This window comes from Castor canadensis, chromosome 17 (genome assembly GCF_047511655.1).
Source record: "Castor canadensis chromosome 17, mCasCan1.hap1v2, whole genome shotgun sequence".
In the NCBI taxonomy this organism is placed as follows: Eukaryota; Metazoa; Chordata; class Mammalia; order Rodentia; family Castoridae; genus Castor; species Castor canadensis.
The window spans coordinates 9,135,543-9,158,667 of record NC_133402.1 but is presented as its reverse complement, the minus strand read 5'-3'; the positions used below and the strand labels follow the sequence as shown (position 1 = coordinate 9,158,667).

Genomic DNA, 23,125 nt, shown 5'->3' with positions numbered 1-23,125 from the left:
GCTGCAAAGGTTATCGTTGGACCTGTGGTGTCACTAGCATGCTGGGGGTTTTGGGCTCAAAGGCCATGAGTCAGGCCCAGGAGATGAGGGCTTTGGAGACGTCCGCCTTCCTGGCCATGGGCTGGGGAGCAGCGCCAAGGCCATGTGGGAATCCAGCAAGTCTGTGAGTGGTGAATGGGCCTCTGAGGCCTCCGGCCTGTGAGGACACCGACGTGGTGGGACCCCATCCTCCCTAGCCGACGCCCTCTCTAGCCCATGTGCAGCTTTGGAGCAGGGCCTCAACTGATCCCTGTCAAGTGAATGGTGGCTTCCAGTAAAGATGTGGGTTTGCTGTGCAGGGGCTGGGAAAGGCTGAGCAAGTGCTGGGGGAAGAGGAGGAGATGGGGCAAAGCTCAGAGGGATGGCCGTAAACGAAAAACAAGGCAGAAGGCTCCGTGACAAGTGCAACTGCCACTGGAGAAGAAACAGCAGAAACCACAGGAGAAATGGCACAGAAGAAGGAAGCAGCGGTGGGCCCTGACAAAGTGAGCTGGTTGCTAGGCAGTGCCCCTGACCAGCACTGCCCGTGACACTGAGTGTGAGCGTTAAATGCAAGGCAGTGGGTCCCACTCGTGGATATGTTTATAAGGGAAATGATTTATGGCCTCTTGTGACTGAATTTGCCACTTAGCTTTGGACAAGGCCAGGGGAAAAAAAGAAGCAAGGTGACTTTACAAATACTTAATTCTCCAGCCAACGGCTGCCCAAGCCTTAGTCAGTCCCCATGACCTAAACTAAGGGACCTTGGGGATGCCTGGGGACACTCTGACTCCAGCTCAGGTCTGGGGCGGCCTTGCCGAGCCTGACACTGGGTGGTATCTCAGGACGAAGACAGTGTTTCCAGGCTGCAGAGGAAGAGCTGACATGACGGCCAAAGGCTGGGGATTTGGATGAGGACAGAAAGGGCATGGGGAGAGCCGGGTTTGCGGGGAAGCTGAGGAAATGCTGATGTCAGAGGCTCCCGCATGGCCTGGCGTCCTCTCAGTCCAGCCTGTCTCCTTGTTGTTCAGACCCTGCTGAGTGTGGCAGGGACGTCGTGGGCCCGGCGGTGGGGGTTCCTGGAGGAGACCTGCCTGAATTGATTGTGCGCGAGTTGCTGGGGCAGCTGCCGTTCCAAGCACTAAACCCAGTGGCCACCATGACTGTCGGCCTCCGACAGGCTGAACACGCGCCGGCGTCCTTTCCTGCCATTCCTGACTAGAGGGAAAACACAGCGACAGATCATAGAAAGCCTTTAACAATGGAACAGTGACGGTGACATGGAGAGAGGGACACAGAGCAGTGACGGACGCGAAGCATCAACAAGAGCGAGGGCTCCTGGCAGCTGGTAGGAGGAGTGCCAGCCCCCCATGCAGAAAGGACACCCCCGCACCATCCCCCCAGGATGAGGCAGGATCGGGAGAGATAAAGACAGAGAAGGTCCAATCCTGGAAGAAAGGAAAGACTTGGGTCATCAGCAACATCTAGTTGGTTAGAAAACTCAGGGGACAGAAGAACAAAACTGACCGTGTGTTTTAGCTGGGGCCAGCGGTAAAGAACTGAAGGCCCTGCCTCCCAGGACAGGCTGAGGACCAGAGCCAAACCACCTAAGTAAATCCAGCGGGTTTCTGACCCTGGCACACGGGGTGACAGCACTCAGTGTCAGCCTTTGCTCCAGCCAGCACATGGTTGGTGAGTTCCGGGAAAGCCTCGATGCTTGAGGTACACGCTGCCCGGCCTCCAGCCACAGGGTATCTATCACTCTCCAGGAACAACTGGTGACCCCCACACCTTGGAAAGCAGGTCTGAAGCTGAGACCACGTGCATGGTGGCCAAGGGTGGGCGCTAATCTCAGGAGTATCAGAGGGGGAGTTGCAGAGTGGGGGTCCACAGTCTCAGAGACAAACTCAGGATACAAGAGAAACTCAAAGTAGTGCCGAGGAGCACGATGGGAGCATGCTTCAGTGCCATGGCTTCACACTGAAAATGGCCAAGATGACACTTGCTCTGCTATGCATACTTTACCACAATAAAAATAATGGTGCCATAGAGAAAAGTGGAGTCTCTGTTCTTAAAGTCCTGCTGGGCTGGAATGGTTGAGTTCAGTGATGTGCAGACCAGTCTTGGGCTGTCTGGCTCCATTTGGCTCAACTGGGAGGTGAGCCGGGGAGAAGGGGGTGTGTTCAAACAAGGGGCATAGAGAGGGGGTGAGGATGGGAGGGAGGATGCAGAGGCTCCCAATGCCAGGCCATCCCCAGGAACGAGCCCATTCTTTCTTCTTGTAAGCCTTTGCCAGCAGCCTAACAAGCTCCAAAATGGACAGAAGGGCAGGTAGGCAAACAGACCAACTGGTATAGGGGTATGAAAGCCCGCCACAAAAGTCCCCCTTGGCACAGCTTTGACAGGTGAGCTGACAATGAAATAAAATCCGTTCCCTGCCAGTCATCTCTGGTTGGCTCCTTGGGTTGTCAGGAAATTTAGCTTTGGGCTCTCCCCTCGGTTTGGGGTATCTTTTGCCCCATCTCCCCATTTGAACACTTATTGAAGAGCTATCAAGAGCATCCACAGTTCTGTCTCTGGTGTGTAGAGGGGACACAGAAGCAGGCACTGCTGGCACAGAGGTGGTCTCTGGGTCACCAGCAAGCCTGTGGCCCCTCAGTATGTCACCTCCCGTTCTGGCTGAGGGGCCTGTGATAGGTCTGCAGGTCTGAGGTTATGGTTGGGCCAGAGGCCTTGGTCCTGATAGGAAGAGGCCCATTTCTTAAAGAATGCCTGCTTCCCAGGCTGCTGGGAAGGACAGAGTCTGCAGGGAGATGGGGAAAGGATTCCATTTGCCTCCAACCAAACAGAGGGTCAGGCTCTGGTGGCATCAGTCACTGCCCTCCCCATGGTTGTTCTGTGCTGTTGGATAGAGCCCTGGCATGGCCCCCTTGTTGTTGCCAAGTATACAGGTCCTGTGGTAACTGATGGGCCTCAGTGCTCCTGATCAAGGTCTGTGAGACCTTGCTTTGCTACCTGTGTCCCTAATGCTTGTGCACTGCAGGGACGCAATGCAAGCTTGCCTGCTTAGAGCAAGATAATACAATGGGTGGTGTGTGTGTGTGTGTGTGTGTGTGTGTGTGTGTGTGTGTCAGGGGACACCCAAGCTGGAGGTGGAGAAAGTGCAGGGAGACAAGCTGCTAAGGGAATGAGAAGCCACGCAAGGGCCAGGCTGCTGGAGGGACCTCTTGGCTCAGGTCTCAAGTCCCCAGAACTAAGAGTGGCAGCCTGGGAACTCAGGTTGGAGGCCCAGTGGGAGGTTGAGAACATCAGTTAGGGAGAGACATGGGCCTCTTTCAGAGCCAGGAAGGAAGTGTGAGGCTCCCGAACTGGACAGATTTGAGGCAGGTAACCCCGCCGAGCATCAGTGGGTTTACCCTCTAACCTGGGGATAAACCTACTCAGGCTGCAGAGGAAGCATGGCCACCGGGAGTCCACTGTGATGTTGATTTAGGGGATCACCGGGTCTTCGTCTGACAGGGGCCCACACAGGCCAGGCGCCTGAGGCTGTACTAGTTCCCTGGCCTTTACGGGTGGGGTTGAGGCTTTCTGGTGGGACTGGCAGGGGGCTGTTGGAAAGACAGCTGTGCTTCATGGGCTGCTTCAGCCAGAATCCAAACCAAGGCTAGGTCTCTGGGACACCACTTGGAAATCCCAGAGACTCAAGAACCATATTTGCTGCTGGGTTGTTCCAGAAGGTGCAGCACGACTTTGGAGTTGCCAAACGCAGGGCCAAATTCAGACTTCCCTGCTTGCTAGCTGTGTCACCTTGGACAAGTTGCATGGCCTTTCTGAGTTCCTGCGTGTTCAACTGTCCAGTGGGCGTGGGGTGTGTCTGTGAAGTGCATAGTGCCAGGCACCATGAGGTGGGCTCAGTTTTGGAAGTGGTGCCTACTGGGGCGCTGTGCAGCGTGCAGACTAGGAAGACTGCAGAGTGGCTGGGCCCAGGCCATGAGAACCGCTAGAGGAATGTGAGGGTCACCCTAGCTCCTTAGATTTTTTTAAAGGAATTTCAGGTTGACACACAATTGTACATACTTATGGGACACAGTGTGGTATGTTGGCACACGTGTACAGACCGTGATCATCCACTCAGGGTCATGAGCATGTCCACAGTCTCATACACTCCCACAATGAGTTTCTAGGAGCTGTGACTTCCCTGCTGTGCTACGCAGCGGTAGACCCTCATCCTCCCACTTAACCGGGTTTTTGTCACACCCCTAGCTGTTAACGACACCTTGTACAATTTAAGTGTTCAGAACCACAGGGCAGAGCCATAGAAGGGAAACTGGGCGTCTCATCAAGAGTGGAAGACATTGATTGTGCACTCTCCTAACCAAACACCTGATCATACAAAGTGTGACCTGAGGGGCAAAGGAGCCTCTGAGCTTTGCCAGTTCTGGTTCCAAAGGGCCTGGTGCTGCTGTCTACACAAGGGAGTTTCCTGAACCCTGGATGCTATAAACACAGGGTCAGGAATGCTCCTGATGTGGCACTGTGCCCTCAAAAAACACTTTGAAGGACTGGTGGGGTGGCTCAAGTGGTAAAGTGACTCCCTGGCAAGCATGAGGACCTGAGTTGAGTTCAAACCCCAGTACTACCACAAAAACAAAAAAACCATTTGAGGACAAGTGGCCCCTTGGCAGGGCCGCAGCTATCCAGCCTGAGTAGCGGGTGGTGGGGTGGATGGGCTGGGGCTGGGGAGAGGCACCCTCCAGCCCATCCTGTTGCTTGGCTGTTGCAAGGATGGTGTCCAAGGATGTCACTTCTAGCTGAAGCGGTGGGAAGTCTGGCCAGGCGGTCATGTGGGGGAGCCTTCTCTGATCAGAAGCCTAAACACTGGGCCACTACGCAGAGCTAACATCAAGCCAGGCCACTGGCAGAGGGCTCTTATCCCTTCCTCTAGCCTGAGCTCTCCCTCTAGCAGTTTGGTAGGGTACCAGGCAGATACTGGAACCATCAGGTCAGACCTGCCCCTGTGGGGACACACACACACACTTTGTTCTGCATGCATGGACTGGCAGGAGGAGCTTCACACACACACACACACACACACACACACACACACACACACACACACACACACACACACACACTTTGTTCTGCATGGACTGGCAGGAGGAGCTAGTTCACAGCAAAATGCTCTCTCCTTCCAGGGATCAATAGCTGCATCCCAGGGCAGCTGTTCTCTGTGCAAGTGGAGTGTGAGCTGCCCGCCAGGCCGGCCCTTTGTTGGGAGGTGAGTTTTATCTAAGAGCTTCAGAGTCAGACAGGCAGCAGGCCTTAGGCTTTTACTGTCATGAGGCATTAAAAATGGGGCCTGTAGGCTTGCCTCTGCAGCCTGCTGGGGATTCACTGAATGGGGGTAGACACCTTGGAGGTTCTGACTATCACTTATCTCCTGGAACTGCCTGGCCACCTGACAGCCCAGTGAATAGCCCCTGGATTTGCGAGAATACACGTTTGGCACGCTGCAAGGAATGGTGAGAGAGGGGACAGAGGGGCTGAGGAAGGCCAAGGAAAAGGAAGGTAGTGCATACTGCAGATGTGAGTCTGGGGGAGGTGCAGCGGCGAACCCCCTGTCATGTATCTAAATGAGCCACACATGCAGATGTGGCTCATTTAGATACTGTGGGTCTTTGCTGGCTTTGGTTTTAGGCAAAGAAGTGCCAGCTCATTTGCTCACTTAGCTGTTGGCTGTGTCTCCTAAAAAAAATGGAAGATAGGTAGGCACTGCTGCGTGGGGAGAGAACTTTCACCCAGGAGCAACTGGAAATGTGTGTTTGGGTGTACACACAGACACAGAAATAAACATGCAACACCAGGTGTGTGCACTTGAGCACATGGACATAGCCCTGCATGTCTGACCAGGGACAAATATGAGGACAGTATTAGGAGGGACCCAAGGGCTGTCTTGGTGTCTGAAGGACGCTCTGACTGAATTCCAGCCATGAGCCCGGGAGTGGCGGTGGTAATCACTTGGAGCTACAGCTACCTCTCCCAACCTGGGGCAGGAGGAACAGCAGATGCTGAGTGGAGGAGGGTCCCAGTGAGGTGGCTGAGAGGACTTCTCTGCTGGGCCCCATGACAATAGGAGATGGGTAAGAGGTGCTTTGTGGGGGGAGGCAGGGGTGGACTGGGGTGGCGTAGGCATGGGCGCCAGGCTGGCTTAACCCTCTGTTAGGAATGTAAAAGCTGAAAACACCAGAGAGACCTATGTGGCACCCGGGAAACTCTCGGCCCTTGGCACTCAGGGATGGTAGCATGGGCTGTGCCCTTCCGTATGCCTCGTCACTATCCCTCACTCCACCACTGAAAGAGTGATGGGTAAGGGGCCCTGAGACACGATGAGAGAGGGCTCTGGTTAGACCATGCAGAAATAGAGAGGACCACCAAATGCAGACCAGAGTCACCAGGGCCCTCTAGACCCCTGGGGCATGAAGTCCTACACCAGCTGGAAGCATTAAAGCCTGTCCCTGCCTGAGCCCTGCTCCTCTGGCTGCACTGGGGCCATGCTGTTCGAGAACTTGGAGTGTTTGTTCTCTGGGAGCCGGTGCAGCATAGCAGCTAAGGTGGGCCTGGGGTGGGGTGGGGAACTTGGGTGTGTTCGCATGTGCTGGTCCAGGCTGACTCCAGGGCTCATGGATTCTCTCTGTGCCAAAGTTAAAGAACAGCAAGATGCAACCACATCACATCCTGACAAACTCCCAAAGGTGTCCCTATGGGACAATAGGACTGCACCAAGCACTGAGAGAAGAAACTGGTATGTTGGGGGAAATTAGTGGGGTTGTGGTTCCTTTCTTAGGTTCAAACAGTTGCCTCTGGGAGACACCTCCTGGTGACACCTGAGCCTCTGGAGGCGGTGACAGGTCGGTTGGGGCTGGGCTGACCTGGTGCTCGGTCCCTTCAGCACTATAGTCTGGGTGGCCCAGCAGTGGACCAGCCTGAGACAGGAGTCACACTGGCCCCTGGGTGACACCTGCTTTGTGGGCATGCAGACCACTACTGTGTTCAGAAACTGTGATGAGGAGGAGCTGGGGGTCAAAGGCCGCAGTGGAAGTAAGGGGTCGCAGGGTTCTCCAAAGCCCTCCCACTGAGTCACACGCCCATACCTGCAGGACTCTGGGCTGCAGAAGGTGTGGAGGATGAGCCCCCAGAGTCGCAGTGGCTGGTACTCTCACTGCTGGTGGTCGGTGGTGATGACGAAGACAGGGACGGCAAGCTGTGCTGGTTTATGCACTGGGCCACGGCGAAGCCTGCAAGACAAGAGTGTGTGTGTGATGGAGTGGAGAACACTGCAGGCCAGCACCTCAATGCCAAGGGCCCTGAACAACCCTATCCCTCCTCCCTGAGAGCTCTGGTCTGTTCCCAGGAATGAGCTGACCCCACTGGCCAAGGACTGACCTGTACACATGTGAAGTTCCTTCAAGAGCACAGCCAGCTTTGGGGCCAGGAAGGGCCTGGGCCAGGTGCTGGCTCAGCAGTGGCCACTGTGCCCTTGAAGGAACAATTGGTGTTGGGGTTTCTAGGGCTCCCGGCAAAGTCCCCACACTGAGGCCAGCATCGTCAGAATCTTAGGCTTCTAAGATTCTACACTCTGCCAAAGGGAGGGTGCCAGGCCCATTCCAGGAAGTCGCCCTGGGTAGGAGAAGAGTCTGACCCTGCCTGCCAGATACCCGCTCTGCCCTTGTGGTTCTAGGGCAAGCTGGGGTCCTACTGCCCACTTCATAACCGCACCACGGTGGGGATAAACAGACTTCTTAGCAGGGCCAGCACAGGTCGGGCACGTGGTGAGTGCTCTACAAATGTGTTCTCCACGATAAACCTCAGCTCGTTGTTCAGCCAGGTCCTTTCCTAGGATGTGGGCTTTCCTGTGGACAAGGACTTCTCTCCTTTCACATGTGCTCTCCCACAAAAAACTCCCGTGGAACAAACACTTCATCAACAACAACCCCAGGGGCTTATGCAGAACACATGGTCCCTGCTTCTGTTACCGCCTCCACCCCCAAAGCTGGGCAGGGCCCATGGGGACTAGTTCAGATGCTGGACCAAGTTTGGACCGGGATGGGCAAGTTTTCCTTCCAGCAGAGAGGGGCCTGATCCTCCTGGCCACTCCCTGAGGGAGCATATTCCCAGTAGCCAGTCCCAGACCCCAAGCCCTCTGCACTGGCCAGAAATGGCAGTCCAGCTGCCAGATGACACTTCCTCTGGGCTGGTCTCACCTTCTCAGAACCCAGGAAGGTGGCAGGTGTTGAGCAGGGAGGGGTTGGCAACTATGGCTACTGCCTGTTAGTTAAGTAAAGTTTTACGAGAACAGTCATGGAACTGTTTACACTGACTGATTTCACATTCAGTGTTGCTGAGTAGTTGCCATAGAGACCATGTGGTCTACAAAGCCTAAAATACTGTCCCACCTGACCCTGGACAAAGCAGGGTGCTGAACCCAGTGTAGAGGGTGGTCCAGGGAAGCCTGCTCACGTGCCCTCCTCACCTCCTTACCTTTTTCTACAGACAGGACCTGCTGTCCTGGCCCTCCCTTCTTAGGACTCTGTGGGACCCTGCATTTGGCCACTGAGGAGGGCTATGTTTGCGAGGAGCTGTTTTTGTCTACTGATGCGCCCCCCAGCCAGGCTTCAGGAGCCACACAACACTGTCACTGCTATGCCAGGTAGATGGTCTGGTGGGTAGGGTGTCTCTGAGCATGGCTCCTCTTTGGTAGAGGTTTCCTGCCCTCATCTACCATTTACTGCAGAGCCTGTTAAGGAGGGAACGTCAGGATCAATGCCCCTGGAGTCCTCGGAAGGAGGCATTCTGTGAGAGACGGTGTGTGGCGGGGGAGCCCACTCAGAGGAAGCATGGCAAACATCCAGCAGCTCCAAACACTGGTCAGGAAAATTCCATGGGGACAATCAGCCACAGCCTCACACAGCCAGTTTTATAGCTGCTCACTTCTTAATCACTTAAAGCGGTAAACCCCCGAGTTTACAAGCTGTTTACTTGCCTCAAGAATGAATTACCCCTCAACAAATCAAAGTGTCAGTAGGCTTTTTTCCCAGCTGCCTGTTTATCAGAGATGCCAGCACAGGCTGGTGTGTGCCACAGCAGAATCAGGGTAAAGCCCTGGAGTGGATGAATGGCAAGACTGTAACCCAGGTGGCCACACAGCCTTCTCTGAACACAAGGTCTTCTGTCTTGCTCTCTGAAAGGACCCAGGTTATCGTCATAGTACCATAACCTGATGTGTCACCATAACACATCTGGGGTAGGACACATGGGGGAGATGGTCCTTGGGAATTATAGTCAGGATACTGGTGTTCTTTCATGAGGGCTAGGGCTCAGTTGGAGGCACTGTTCAGAATGTATGAGGCCCTGCAATCAAGCACCACAAAAAGTGTGTGTGTGTGAGTTCTTTCATTTGGGAAATGGGTCAGGGCCGAGCCACAGACTAACCAATAAGATTTGCATGTAGTCAAGCTGAACAGAGAAAAACCATCCCCAACCGTGGTCCTGTACAGTAGGGTCCTGTTTAAAATCCCACTTCCCTCCTTTCACTCTCTCTCCCTCGTCATTGGCCCAGAAAGGTACAGTGATTTCTCCTGGTCAGGTGCCCTGATCCCCCCCACAGTTTCAAGGGACACTCTTAAGTTGAGGTGGCCACTGCCCTGAGAGTCGATTTGCCCCAGCAGGGAGTCAGGAGGGTGCCAGGGAGAACTGAAGGTGAGCGCCCTGGCCTCTAGCTCTTGCTTTAACCCTGGCAGGCGGTTCTGGATGAACTAGCTTTGCTAAGGAGTCAGAGGCCTATTGGTTTTGTGTAACACACACGGACTACCAAGTCCTGGCAAATACACAGGTAAGCCACAGATCACAGGCCACAGGCTCTATGGACTGCTCTGTTGATTACAGTCTTGGCTCCTCCTGGGGAATGTGTAACAAAGGCCACATGGGCTTGCACTCCCCATCTAGGAACCTGTGCTGTGGAAGTCACTGTGGATGGAGCTGCAGACTGAACTACAAGAATGTTCCATGCTCTGGTGTGTATAATAGTAGGACTGTGTCCAATAACAAGGGGAAGGCAAAGGAGTTCTGATACAGTCAGATGACGCAGTCCTTCATCCCCGACAAAAATGCCATGGCATAGGTTGGGCATGGTAGCTCACACCTGTAATACCAGATATTTGGGAGGCAGAGATAGAAGGATTGTGGTTCAAGATCAGCCCAGGCAAAACAGTTAGTGAGACCCCATTTCAAAATAAACTAAAGCTAAAAGGGCTGGGGGCGTGGCTCAAGTAGTAGAGTGCTTGCCTAGCAAGCTTGAGGCTGTGAGTTCAATCTCAGTATTCACCCTCTGCAATAAATAAATAAGTAAATAGATAATAAGAAATGCTGGCATAAAGGAAGATTACGCATGCGGGAAATGCTCAATAAATAAGAAAAGGTTAGAAATCAAGTGTCCTGCATGTTTTGATTGAGAGAAATTCAGGCTCTCCTGCAGCTGCCCTTTCCCTTCCCCCTCCCTGTCCAGAGCACAGTGAATGGACATCATGGCTCAGGCTGAGGGCCAGGTGGTTTTACTATGGTGGCGTTTCCTTTTCTTTTTTTGGCTTGTCTGAATTTTCTAAGATTCCTACTACCAGCCGGGCGTCGGTGGCTCACACCTGTAATCCTAGCTACTCAGGAGGCAGAGACCAGGAGGATCGCGGTTCAAAGCCAGCCTGGGTAAATAATTCCCGAGACCCCCATCTGGAAAAAAATCTACCACAAGAAAGGACTGGTGGGGTGGCTCAAGTGGTAACCACTCCTGTCCAGCAGGCATGCGGCCTTAAGTTCAAACCCTAGTGCTGCCAAAAACAACAACAACAACAAAACAAGGATGAATGAGGAGGAAGGCAAGCCACTTGGAGCTGAGCATACTCAAGCTGGGGCTTAACAACTGTGGGATGCACCCTGGCCTCCATGACTACCTCCCCCAGGCTCCCCAGGACCTCAACACACCTCCCAGAGCTGGGCCAGGCCTGCTGAGACTTTGGAAGCAGGTAGGCCCAGCCAATGGTGAGGCACATCCCTGCTTCTGGGCCATGCAGGGGCAGCCTGGAGTCTTCCTGTGGACTCTGGCCCTGTCCTGCTAATTATTCTGGGAAGATGAACTAGTGAATAGCTCTCTGTGATGCACAAAAAATACCACAAAAAGGTCATCCTTATATTTTAGGCTGACTGATAGCGGGAGCGCTGGCTATGAAGTCTGAACCCTGGGTTCGAGTCCGAACTTTGCCCACACTGGCTTTGGGACCATGCAAACCCCCCTCTCCGCAGGCCTCTGCTTCTTTAGCCCTGAGGCCTGCCCAGGGCTAAATTTGTGTTCTTTGAGTCCATGGTTGAAGTACAACCATGTACAATCTGCCCTTTGGAAGATGGGAAATGACCTGAGTGCCTGGGGGTTCGCAGGTTCCTCTTAGGAGGCTGAGCTGGAAGGGCCTGGCTGGCATGGAGTCACTCCAAGGAGTACCCACTTGACACAGCTCTAACCTCGCCCTGAAGACTCTGGTATGGCAGGCCTGCTTCTGGGTCGGATGTGCACTGCTTACATTTTAAAACCAAGCCCTATGCCAGAGAGATGAAACACAGAAAGCCCTATGATGAAACCAGTTGATGCCAGTCCCACAACACAAGGTGGAGGCAGGTGAAAGTGACAGCAGGTAGACTTCCAGCTGTAGCATGTTAAGACCACCATTCAGTTCTGTTGAATCAAGGCCTGGGGAAAACTGCACAGCGTGACCCAGCCCTCAGGAACTAGCATTCACCTGCAAGTCTCCTGTCCTGTGACACCCTTATGGACTCATCCCCAAAGACACAGCTGCCTGCCTGGAGCAGCCCATTCTGTGACAACATGATAGTGGCATGTGACGGACTTTTCCAAACTTTTCTCTCGGAGCTGTGAAACTCTAAATTATACAAGAGATGACAAAGGAACTACTGTGGTCGGCTTGGGGCCTCGCAGAGAGGAGATTCCCTTCTTTCCCTTTTCCTCTGTGGACCCCACAGTTGAAAATCACAGCCCCTGTATGGCTGGCTGGCTGATAATGCCAGTGAATGAGAGGCCAGAGGTACAGAGTGGACCGGCCTGTCCACGCATCCAGCCTGGTCTCCGTTACTCCACAGCGCCCTGGACACTGAGAAACACTGTTCTCTATAGGAGAACACAGTGCTTCTAGGTCAGGGAGATGGTTCTGGATGGCTATGGGGGCACCCAGAGCATGTCTTAAGGGGCCATTTCTGGTCCTTCAGAAGCAGCTGGCCTCTGGATTTCTATGTAAGCCTCCTGTATTTTTATGGTACAGAGACAACTCATTCTTGTCTTCTCTTTTTGCAGTGCTGGGGATGGAACCTAGAGCCTCATGAATGGCTAGGCAAGTGCTCTGCCACTGAGCTACCCTGAGCTAGAACTCTCGGGAGCGAGAGCCAGCATGTGTCCTGTCTGCATGGCCATCGGTCAGGGTCTCCAGCCTCCCCTGGGAGCCCCGGTTGTCACTCCTTGCCTGAGCCCCTGAGCCGAGCGCCTTGAGCCTGAGGAGTGTCTAGCACACTTCAGCCTCAGACTCGGTGCCATTTTCTGCAGACCTCTTTGCAGGGGCAAGTGCTGGGATCCGGAGGGCAAGCTGCCTGCCCTACGGAAGCCAACATTTATCTGTGCCAGTCAAGGTGGAAAAGCGGACTGGAGAAGCTGCCCAGCCAGGCCTTGAGGCCGTGAATGGGGAGTGAGGACTGCAGCTCCCGAGCTCGCCTTTCATGCCTTCATTAGCAAATGCACTCAGAGGCTGCAGCTGAGGTTTCCGGCCGGGCAGTATTCATATTTTCTCGCGGTGCTGGGAAACAGTAAAAATCAATCAGCCCTGGGACCTCGTGCACAAACTGAAGGCAGCAAGTGTGGTGTGGCCTTGCTCTTGCCATGCCGGCTGCTTCCCCGGCTCAGTCCTTTCACCTTCTCTGCAGCCTGCCAGGTCACCTGGGTGGGGGGGCTGGGATGTGACAGAGGCTGGGACGTCAGCCTTCTGTGGCTCAGCACAGATGCCGCTTACAAGGTCTAGGGTAATGTGGAGATTCCAGGTCACACGCGTGACCTGGGGCGGCTCTGCAGCCCACCTCCCACTCCCAGGCAAGCAAAGAATGATGGCTGAGGGTTGGGGGTGGGCAGGCCGGCAGTCACCAGGGGGCCTCTCCAGGAAAAGCCACCACAGGGAGATGCCACCAACTGTTCAAAAAGCTGCCAAGGGCCAGGACACCTCTTAAAAATTCACAGAGAATTGAAAGATCTACCAACACATGGGCAGGGCTCCTACGCAGAAGCCCTGAGGCTAGGACGGCCCTGGTGTCTGTCTGCAGTGTCCTCACTGTCCAACAGGATGGAGGTTTAGGTCCCAGGTGAGGGCTTCAGTGTTTGCACAGAGACCCTCCTCTGTCTCTCTCTCTTTAGAGATGCTAACATGACGCACTTTTCAGGGGTGTGGGCACAAAATCAGGCTTTCGGGTGTTTTCTCGGCTCCCCCCAACTGTTGTGTTCTAAGTTCTTCCTGTGTCCTGGCACCAAAGAAGCTGCTTCCTAACCAGTCCAGGGGGTAGATCTGCAAACCAGGCACTTGGGGAAGGTGACAATTCTACAGCCACCACCATGAACTGCTTCTTGTCCCTCGTCATGGTAACCCCTGATCACTGACTGGCTGCACCTCTAATACTTAAAGATTTTTATTTCTGGTTGCTTTTAAAGTGATAACATACAAAAATAGATGGGAATTTGCAGAATCGTTTAGCCTATTGCTCGTTATCCATGGACAAGTCCTCCTGGATTTTAAGGACTACACTTGAAAACCTGCAGAAAAGAGAAAATGGGCTTTCAGTATGGTACTTTCTCTCTGGGCTGTCTTGTCCTAGCTGCGCCATTCGAAGGCTTTTGCTCTTGGGTAAAGGCCTGTGTGTATGGGCTGCCGCCCATGGGAGAGACCCCAAGGCTGAGTGAACCTTTTGCTGCATGGGGGCATCTGGGCTGTGTGGATGTTAGCAAAGCGGGGTCCATCTCCAGGCCCCAGAGAATTGGCTGGGGGTGTGGGGAGCATGGGGAAAGTGGTTCTTATAAACTGGCCTTGGGCGTTTCTGACTGAAGGTCATCAGGACTTGGGCTCACCCCACCCCACCCTCTTTGATGGCATTACCGTCTGTACATTAGTAAGCAAAGCGCTCCACAACCGTCTCTCAGCCACAGCACTAAAACGCTCACCAGCGATCTGGGCCGCCTCTTTACCGAGGCAGCGAGTAGGGCTGAAAGATCAGTGAAAGGGAGCTGGTTAGACAGCGAGCAGGAGCTCCCAGGCACAGGGGTCACAGACCCGGAGACGCACACTACAGTCCTGCTTGCCAAGAATGGCCCCTGAGCCAGCTCCTAGTGGCCCCTGAGCTCCAAGGACTGTATGTCCTTTTAGACAGTCTTTTACCTCATCAGCCCTTCTCTGTCCTGGGTCAGAAGGAGGTGGTCACCTGATGGGTATGACACTAATGTGTCTGCAGCCCTGAGTGTGGCAGTGAGCAAAGGGGACAGGGAGGAGATTCTGAGACATGTACTTAACACCACTCTAGGGCAGAGAGCTGTGGCTTGGGTCTCTTTTCACTTGCTTGGGTTTGCTGAAGTTGGTGGGGGTGGGGCAGGGTCTGGCCACTCACTGAAGCCTGTCCTACTGTGCCTGTTAACTGATTGGGGTTAGGCCAGACTGACAGATGATGACGTCCTGTTACACATCAGCTACAGAAAGAACCGAAGATACTATCTGCAACTGCGTGGGTCAGGATGAGTTGGAGAGTGAGTACTGAGTCACACAAAGGAGAGATGGCTATCAGCCCAGAACACACTTCATGGTGCTGGGGCTGTTCAGTGGACAGGGCTCTGTCAAATTCTGTCTCTGCAGCCCTGTGGGACTCGGCCAGTCAGACTACTGTGTACACATCTGCAAGGGAAAAGCCCTGATAAGAACCAATGCTCGGTTCTGCGCCTGGAGCTTCCACTTAGGGAACAGGAAACAGGAAGCATGTCCAGAGGTCAGACTGCCCATGTGGGCAGGTGACTGTGGGGGACCTGCTTACCCCACAAGCCTATGTTTTCTCTCCTGTAAAGTGGGTGACAGCACACCACACAGGGTTTGTGGGGACTGAGAAAGTTAGTGCAGTCCGGGTAGTACTTGCTGTTTTGATGACTTAACTGGAATTCAGGTACCTGGAACTTGGGGCCAAGAAGGCCCGAATTGAGGCTTTACATTTTTAAAAGCGACTGCAGACACAGGGATTGCAGCAGAGGAAATGGCTCAGCCCTTTTGAGAAAATGATGCAATGCAAGTCAAAAATCTCCCCCACGTCACTGGCTACGACGGGAGATTTTAGGAGTGAGTGAGACAAGGGCACTTACCTAATGTAACTTGAAATAGCAAAGTGTAAAGCGGCTTTTGAGAAAACTGACTTGCTATTTTCATCTAGACTTTTAAAATATGCAGTTCTGTTGCATTCCAGATACACCTGACTATTCTGTTTTTTAGTATGTGTTTCAGAGAGAGTTGGATATATTAGGTAGAACTATATGAAATTGCCAAAATTCAGCCAAGTTGCCTGACAGAAGCACCACGTCATACGGTCCAACCCACTAGGAATACAGCCCTCCAAAAGACTGAGAACAGTCCACGGCTGGGCCAAAGGGAGGGAGGCCAGCAGCCGTGTATTCCAACAAGAGGCTTGCCCTAGTTCTCCGCTCCTCTTTGCCCTGCTGTGTTTGTGTGTGAGTGTGTGCGTGTGCGCACACCTGTGCACACTCCTCTCCACCTCAGCAATGTCAACAATTGCCTGGAGGTAACTTTGGCACTTAAGGGGCAGTGACAGGGAGCTGGGGAGGGAGGGTGTCGGTTTGATCTGCTCTTCTTTGTGTTTCCTGCAATGCTAAGCGAACGGCTGCAACACTGAAATAACCCTGCCATTCTGCATTTGTAGTTTTGACTTATTTTTTTAGTATGTTTAATATTTCATCATAAAAGTATTGATTTCCTTTAACTAAGAGACTTCAAGTTTGCTGCATCCTTAAGCATGATTTTATTATGTCTTGGGCCAAATGTTTTCTCCTCCCTGCTCCCCCACCCCAAAGAATGCTTTTGCCTTTTATATAATGTGTGTCAAGAAGAAAAAAAGGAATTGATTCACAGAATTCTGCATTATAGGCAGCTTTTAAGGAACAGATCTAGTCTGTACACTTGGATAGACATTTCTTAAATGCAGCTCTCCATTTCATTATTAAGCCTTTCTCATCTGTTGGTGAATCAAAGCACAGTATGGATATAAGACACAAGACAGTTCAAAGAGAAACGAATCTGGGAAAACTGAGGCAGCTCTGGACATGACCCTAAAGCTTGCAAACTCCTCACCAGTGCTCTGGGACTCATAAAGACCATAGTTCCCATGTTGTCACCTTCTTCCTTCCCTTATGAAAGCAGCAGGAAACAAGGATTCCTGCTGCTTTGGGGCTACCCAAAATGCTACTGTTTCCATTGGTGGCAAAGTCGGGGAGAGGACTTGGTGACACAGAACCCATCCTGGACGCGGGCGGAGAGGGTGACTGGCAAAACAAATGGAGCGCTCTGATGTTTAAATATTGAACATCTTTCCTCCACATCCATTATTAACTTGGACCCACATCGTTGTGTGAATTGACTTCATTTCTTCCCAAGAATTCAAGACATAATGGCCAACACGCAGGGGTCAGGAAGGCATGGAGAAGAGATTTGGGCATTTTTGTTGCATACCTCATTGGAACCCCTTTCCAATCAGCCCCTTGTTCTCAGAGCCATGAATTCCTGGAAACGCCTTAGCCTTTCAATGACCCCTGGCGCCCCAAGGCACGATCAGTGTCCCAAACATTGACAGATGACTTTCTTCCCCTTCCCAGCAAGGGAGCAGGGTTGGAGGGAGGCCACAGGAACGATGGCTGGTGAGGCTGTGGAGGTGTCTTTGGAATAGTCCCTCTTTTGTTTGGGACTGTGGTAGTGCCCCAGCTTTGCCCAGGCAGGAACAATGTCCAGATGCCAATGACTGTGAGACGTGCCCAGGGTTAAAAAACAAAACAAGAAATACAGCTTCCAGGTGTCCTTTGTGAGTTGCTAGACAACCAGGAAGGGGCGCAGTGATCCTGCTCTGACCTGTGAACCCATCAGATGTCAGCATCACAGGCCAACCGCCACAGGCAGCGTCTCTGCAAAAAACAAGGCAGCATCTTTCCTGGGGAAGGCCCTGCGGCCCAGCCACCCTCCTGCCAGGGGAAGAGCCTGCGGGCTCACCGGCAAGATAAGCTGGTTACAAGTGCTTGCTTTTCCTAGGCTTTTATCTGTTCAAGTGAAATCGTCCCAAATGACCAGCCTCAGGCCTCCACTTTCCTTTAAAAGACAGCACTGCATTTGAGATCGATGTTCTCCCCTGAAACATGGGCTAAATTTATCCTTCCCCGCATCCTGCTCTCTGGTCTCTGTGCTGAGCCCTCACCATGCTGAGTTAGGCGTCTGCTGGTCAACACCGCTTCTGTTCCTAACTGGGGACTGGAATACCCAGCCTGGTCCTTTGTTCTCACATGCATGAAGTCCCTGTTGTTCAGTCTGTGACTTCCCAGGGTCCTTCCTACCCCAGCTCTCAGAATCCATCCTGCCACTTGTCACCCAGTAGGCTGGCTCCCTTCCAGGCCTTTGCAGACCCCTTCCCCCAGTCCCGCTCCTCAACTGCTCAGTACCCCACTGCCCGTGGCAGCAGTGGCTGCTTTAGACTGAACCAAGCCAGAGAACTTCTCTCTCATGGCCTCACTTGGCAAGATGCCCTGGGTGAAATTTCACTGATTGATTTACTACCTGATGTCCGAAGGGCTCAGTATTTCTGAAATCTCTCTTCATCTCTGTGGCTGCTAGAGAACATGCTCCAAACAGACATTTTGAGCTATGACTTCTATTTTGCTGTTAACCTGTGGACTCTCTTTTTGGCAGGAATGAGAAATAGAAGTGTGACTTGACAGAAGACTGCATGTCCATGCTGGCACACGGACAGGGGGCAGAGCAGGCTGGCATTGCTACAGAGCCAGGTGAATGGGAACACAGAGTCCCAGGGGCCAGTGGGGCATCCCTGCCCTGCTTTCTGGAAAGAGCCTTAAATATGGGCATTCCCTGTGACTCCAAGGAACGTCTTTTAGAGGAGTAATTAGAAACATGGAAGGAGATTTGGGTATGAGGATGGCAATCACAGAGCAATTCATAAACAGTAGAAACAACACGAGGAACTGATATGAGCAGACCAAGTAAAAATTGGCTAATCCAGACTACATCCCCTCTCCAAACACTTCCATTCAAGTTCCAGCCCCAGGACCTCGGCATGTAATCTGATCTGGACAGGGTCATTCTGCAGACGTAAGTAGCCAAGGGGAGGCCATGGGGTGGGCCAAATGAGCACAACAGTGTGTCCAGACATGGAGGTGCACACAGGAACATGTGAGGAAGAGGCAGGGGCTGGGTGATGCTTCTACAAGTCAAGTGCCACAGCAACTGCCAGCCAGCACTGAAGCTGGGGGAAAGGCCCATGTCAGACTTCTCACTGCCCTGAGAAGTTTCAGCTTGGTCTAGGACTGTTGGCCTTCAGAACTTCAAGAAAACAAATTTCTGTCGTTGAAGCCCTCTAGTTTGTGACACTTTGTTATGGCTGCCTCAGGACATGGAAATGTAGACAATGAACTGATGTGCAACCATTAAAAATGAAGTTTTGGAACAGATACCTTAGCTGGCAGAATGACTCAAGTGGTACAGTGTCTACCTAGAAGAGCTACTTTACAGCACAGGAAAATACTTCTGATACACTATTAAAAACAAGACCCAGTGCCCCACTACTCTCTACTTTTTTGGATTACATGTGAATAAACAGCAGCACCCTGGTACTCTCAGGGCAATGAATGTGCGGGACTACCAAAATGCTAGGCCAAAGAGACACAAGTATACACACTATGGAATACTACACAGCCACGAAAAGGAACACTTGGAATTTATAAGTTCTACACAGCTCTAATTCATAGCAGTGTCTGAACAAAAACAAACTGTAGAGAGGATACAGAATTAAGATTCTGTTTAAGGTGTTTTTTTTTTTTTAAGGGCAGTCCAAACCATAAGGTAATTACAGATCTATATCTCCTTGTACTAAAGCCTTGTGGCCAGATATGTCCTAGACTTTATAATTCTTAGGACTGAGAAGCCACGTGGTACACACATATTATGCTCCACCCTCAGCTAAGTCTCAGGCAGCTAAAGCCAAATGTGTTAAATTTGTGTAGAAGAAAAGCTTGTGCTCACAGCAAGTGCCATCGACGACTCCTACATGTTACCTGTAAATAGTTCAGGGCAGGTTTTGCCACCAAGTGAGTTTGAAAAAATATTTTGGTTTTCAGAGCTATTCAGATTTTAGAACTGCAGAGGCGGGGCTGTGGCTCTGAGCTGTCCACTGACCGTGGGGGCTCCCACAGAATGCAGCTGTGCAGAGAAGCATCTGGAAAGTCACACCATGGAAAAGGGGGTTGGGGATCGCAATCAGGGAGGAAAGTCAGGGGGCTTCAGTCCCATTTGTAATGTCTTAATCTTTTTTAATGAAGAACTGACTCCCTTATTCCTTGGGTAACTGAAATTTTTTTTATTTTTTATTTTTTATTTTTTTTATCTTAGTCCAGTAAACTCAGTAGTTATGAAATTTTTGTTGAATGAGAAGAAGAAAACCTAGAGGAGACAGGAATGAAAATTCAGCTGCAGGGTTAGCGATATGCTCTGTTCAGGTGGGCTGTGAGTTCTTCATCCTGCAGTTGTACAGGTTTCATTTATAATTTCCTATGTTCATGTATTAATGTCCCCAAATTAATATACACAGGGCCTGCAGTGACAGCCAAGCAGCTGGCTAGTCTATCTGTTTCTGTCACATCAGCTCGTTCCAGGCTTGGTGACCTCATGGGGCTGAGCCCCACTGCCTCCCTGACCCACCACCATGGTGTGCTGGTTCTGATGGCTCTGCAGCACCAGCCCTGCCCCCACCGCCATGAAATCCAGTCCCTTCCTGGCCTGTGCCTGCACTAACGCCCTTCTGCTTGATTCATCGGCTCTCCTACTCTCCCGGTCCTTTCTTTTTCTGCCCTCCTTGGCCTTTGATTGCTTTTTGGGAGTTTATCATATTGAACTTTTATCCCTTTCCAGGAAACCCTATTATTTTTCTTCCCTTTCACAATTAATAAATAATTGTGAGAGCACTTCTTTGGACAGAGAATATCCTGCTTCCTCACAGCGGCAGCAGCGCCTCCCCTGTGGCCCCTGGGCCTGGGCTGCAGGACACATCAGCGTCACAAGAGGTGGGGCTGCCAGCATCTTCTCATCATTTGAGCAACTCCTGACCCAGTGACATGGCCGGGCCTTCGCAGCCACACTCCAGGTAGGGGAGGAGCACTGGCTCGGGAGCCTAACTGCTGGAGACAGACAGAGAACCAGGCACAGCATAAGGAGGGGCTGTTACAGCTTGGATGTGAAGTGACCCCAAGATTCAGGTATTCAGGGCTTGATATCCACTGCAGCAGGGGTCAGAGGGGGGCCTTGAGAGGTGACTACATCATCAGGGTGCTAACTTTGTCTGTGGATCATCATGACTTCATAGCTGAGTGGATGGTCAGGAGGTGGCCTAGCCTTCCTCTTTGCTGGCCTCCACGTGGTTTTCAACCTCACTGCACTCCTTCTGCCCATCACAGGCCTCAAAGCAATGGAGCCAGCCAGCCATGGATTAAAACCTCTGAAAGTGTGAGCCAAAATAAACCTTTCCTCTTCTAAGATGGTTTTCTTACGTATTTTGTAAGAAGCAACAGAAAGCTGACGAACACAGGCACGAACAGACGTAAGTTCAAACCCTAGCTCTGATTCCAGTGGCTGTGTGATGGGGCCTGTGTGATGGGGCTGTAGTTTTCCTGGGAATATATGATGGCTAATCTTGATCATCAACTTGATTAGACTGAAAAGCCTAGGAGATTAGTACAGCACCCTCTGGTGTGTCTGTGAGGTGTTTCCAGAGAGGATTAACTAAGGAAAAAGATCTGTCCTGAAAGTGGGCGGTTCCATACAATAGGCTGGGGCCTAAATGGAAAGGGAAAAAGGGAAGCTGGGTGCCATGGCTCACACCTGTAATTTCAGCTACTTAGGAGGCTGAGATCAGGAAGACTGCAATTTGAGGCGAGCTTGGAAAAATAGTTCACAAGACCTTATCTTGAAAACACCCAACATAAAACAGGGCTGGTGGCTCATGTGGTATGGAGCACCTGCCTAGCAAGTATGAGCCCTGAGTTCAAACCCCAGTACTGCCAAAAAAAAAAGAGGGGGTAGGGTGCCGGTAGCTCACACCTGTAATCCCAGCGACTCAGGAGGCAGAGATCAGGAGGATTGTGGGTCAAAGCCAGCCCAGGCAAATAGTTCATGAGACCCTATCTAAAAAAAAACCTTCACAAAAAAGGGCCGGTGGAGTGGCTCAAGGTATAGGCCCAAGTTCAAATCCCAGTACTGAAAAAAAAAAAAAAAGGAAAAGAAAACCCAGAGCCCAGGCATTTTCTCTCTCTGCTTTCCGGTCATGTTGCGTGCAGCTCTGCTCTGCCATACCCTCCCTGCCAGGATGGACGGCAACCTCTGAAACAATGAGCCAAAGAAATCCTTCCTCTGTCAGATGGCTTGTCAGGACAGCAACAGGAAAGCTATGCCTGCCTCACACATGGAGGGGGCAAGGAGAAGACACATGCTGGGCTGAGGGCAGTGGCTGATACACGGTGACTGTTGGTGAGCAGTAGCTGCTGTGGAGGTGTGTTTGCCTCCAGGCATCCCTCACCAGCTTCCACCACACAAAAAGAGGGTTGCAGTTGACTTGAAATGCCTCAAAGACACAAGGCTCAGCACTGAGGGTCATCTTGTTTAAGAGTTCTTGGTGTGAGTGGACAAAGTTCCTGGGATGTCATCTACCAGTGTCAGGAAGTCAGCTCCAGAACAACAAGCAGGTACCATTCACCTGACTTCTGTCCCAAATCCTCAAGCCAAGTGCTCAGCACACTCCAGGGGTTTCAATAAAAGCTCACAGCAAAGCTTCTAATACCTCCTTTTTTCCCAGAAGCCATGATTCTGAGGTCAGACCACAATCAACAGAGATTTCTGGAAAGGTATGAAATGCAAACTTATCTCATGATTTACAGGAAAGAGAAGGGAACAAGAGGCTCTTTTACCAGCAAGAACAGAGGTTTTCTTCAAAGTCAAAAAGAAATGGAAAAAAGCAAGTTTTAGGGAAGGGAAGAGTGCCAGGTGAGTCTGATCGCACCACGGTTTCCACATTATTCTGGAATGTGTTGGGTTTCAATTTCTTTTTTCACATTTGGACTTCTTTAAGGAAAATATGGCACAGATCAGATGGATTATGATCAAAAGGGCACAAACATGAGATACTCTGCTCTTTATGAGGTGCTGGATGACGGCCTTGTGACACCTATCTAGTTTAGAATGGGACTTTTGGATACGACACTCTTATGGACATATAATTCACATCCCATACAATCTACCCATTTGAAGTGTGCAACTCACTGGTTTGTAGTGTATTTACAGATTTACAACCATCGCCACACCAATTTTAGGACATTGTCATCACTGCATAACAATGGTTATAAGTCATGGCAGGGGATTGCGAACGCTTTGCCTGTTCCTCCGTAGAGTTGGTAACCTGGCCTTATACCCCACCTTCTATCATGGGTTTTGCTGCCTGTTCTCTTGTATGAGGCACAAAAGATTTCAATCTCCAAGTCAGGGCCAAGTGCAAGAGCTTTCCCTTCTGGTAGAGCACACCATGGAAAACTGTCCCAAATCAAATTCCCTGTAAGTGTTCTTGGCTAATGAGGAAGGCAGCACTGGGCTGGTCACCTGCCTGGGAGATAGGACCAAGGTCTTGGGTCCTACTTCCCTGCCAGGGTAGAAATGGATGA

At 51.7% G+C, this 23,125-nt stretch overlaps 1 protein-coding gene across 6 annotated transcripts in view; it reads right to left on the bottom strand.

The window, feature by feature from the left end:
• Clec16a (C-type lectin domain containing 16A) overlaps window positions 1-23,125 on the bottom strand; it is a 189,389-nt gene that overhangs the window by 5,154 nt on the left and 161,110 nt on the right. For 5 of the 6 annotated variants that reach the window (XM_074059112.1, XM_074059113.1, XM_074059114.1 and 2 more), the window contains one exon: window positions 7,170-7,313. In XM_074059112.1, the coding sequence (XP_073915213.1) occupies window positions 7,170-7,313 (144 nt within the window). Of the gene's footprint in view, window positions 1-1,112; window positions 1,237-7,169; window positions 7,314-23,125 lie in introns of all 6 variants that reach the window. The other variant, XM_074059116.1, reaches the window with a different exon arrangement.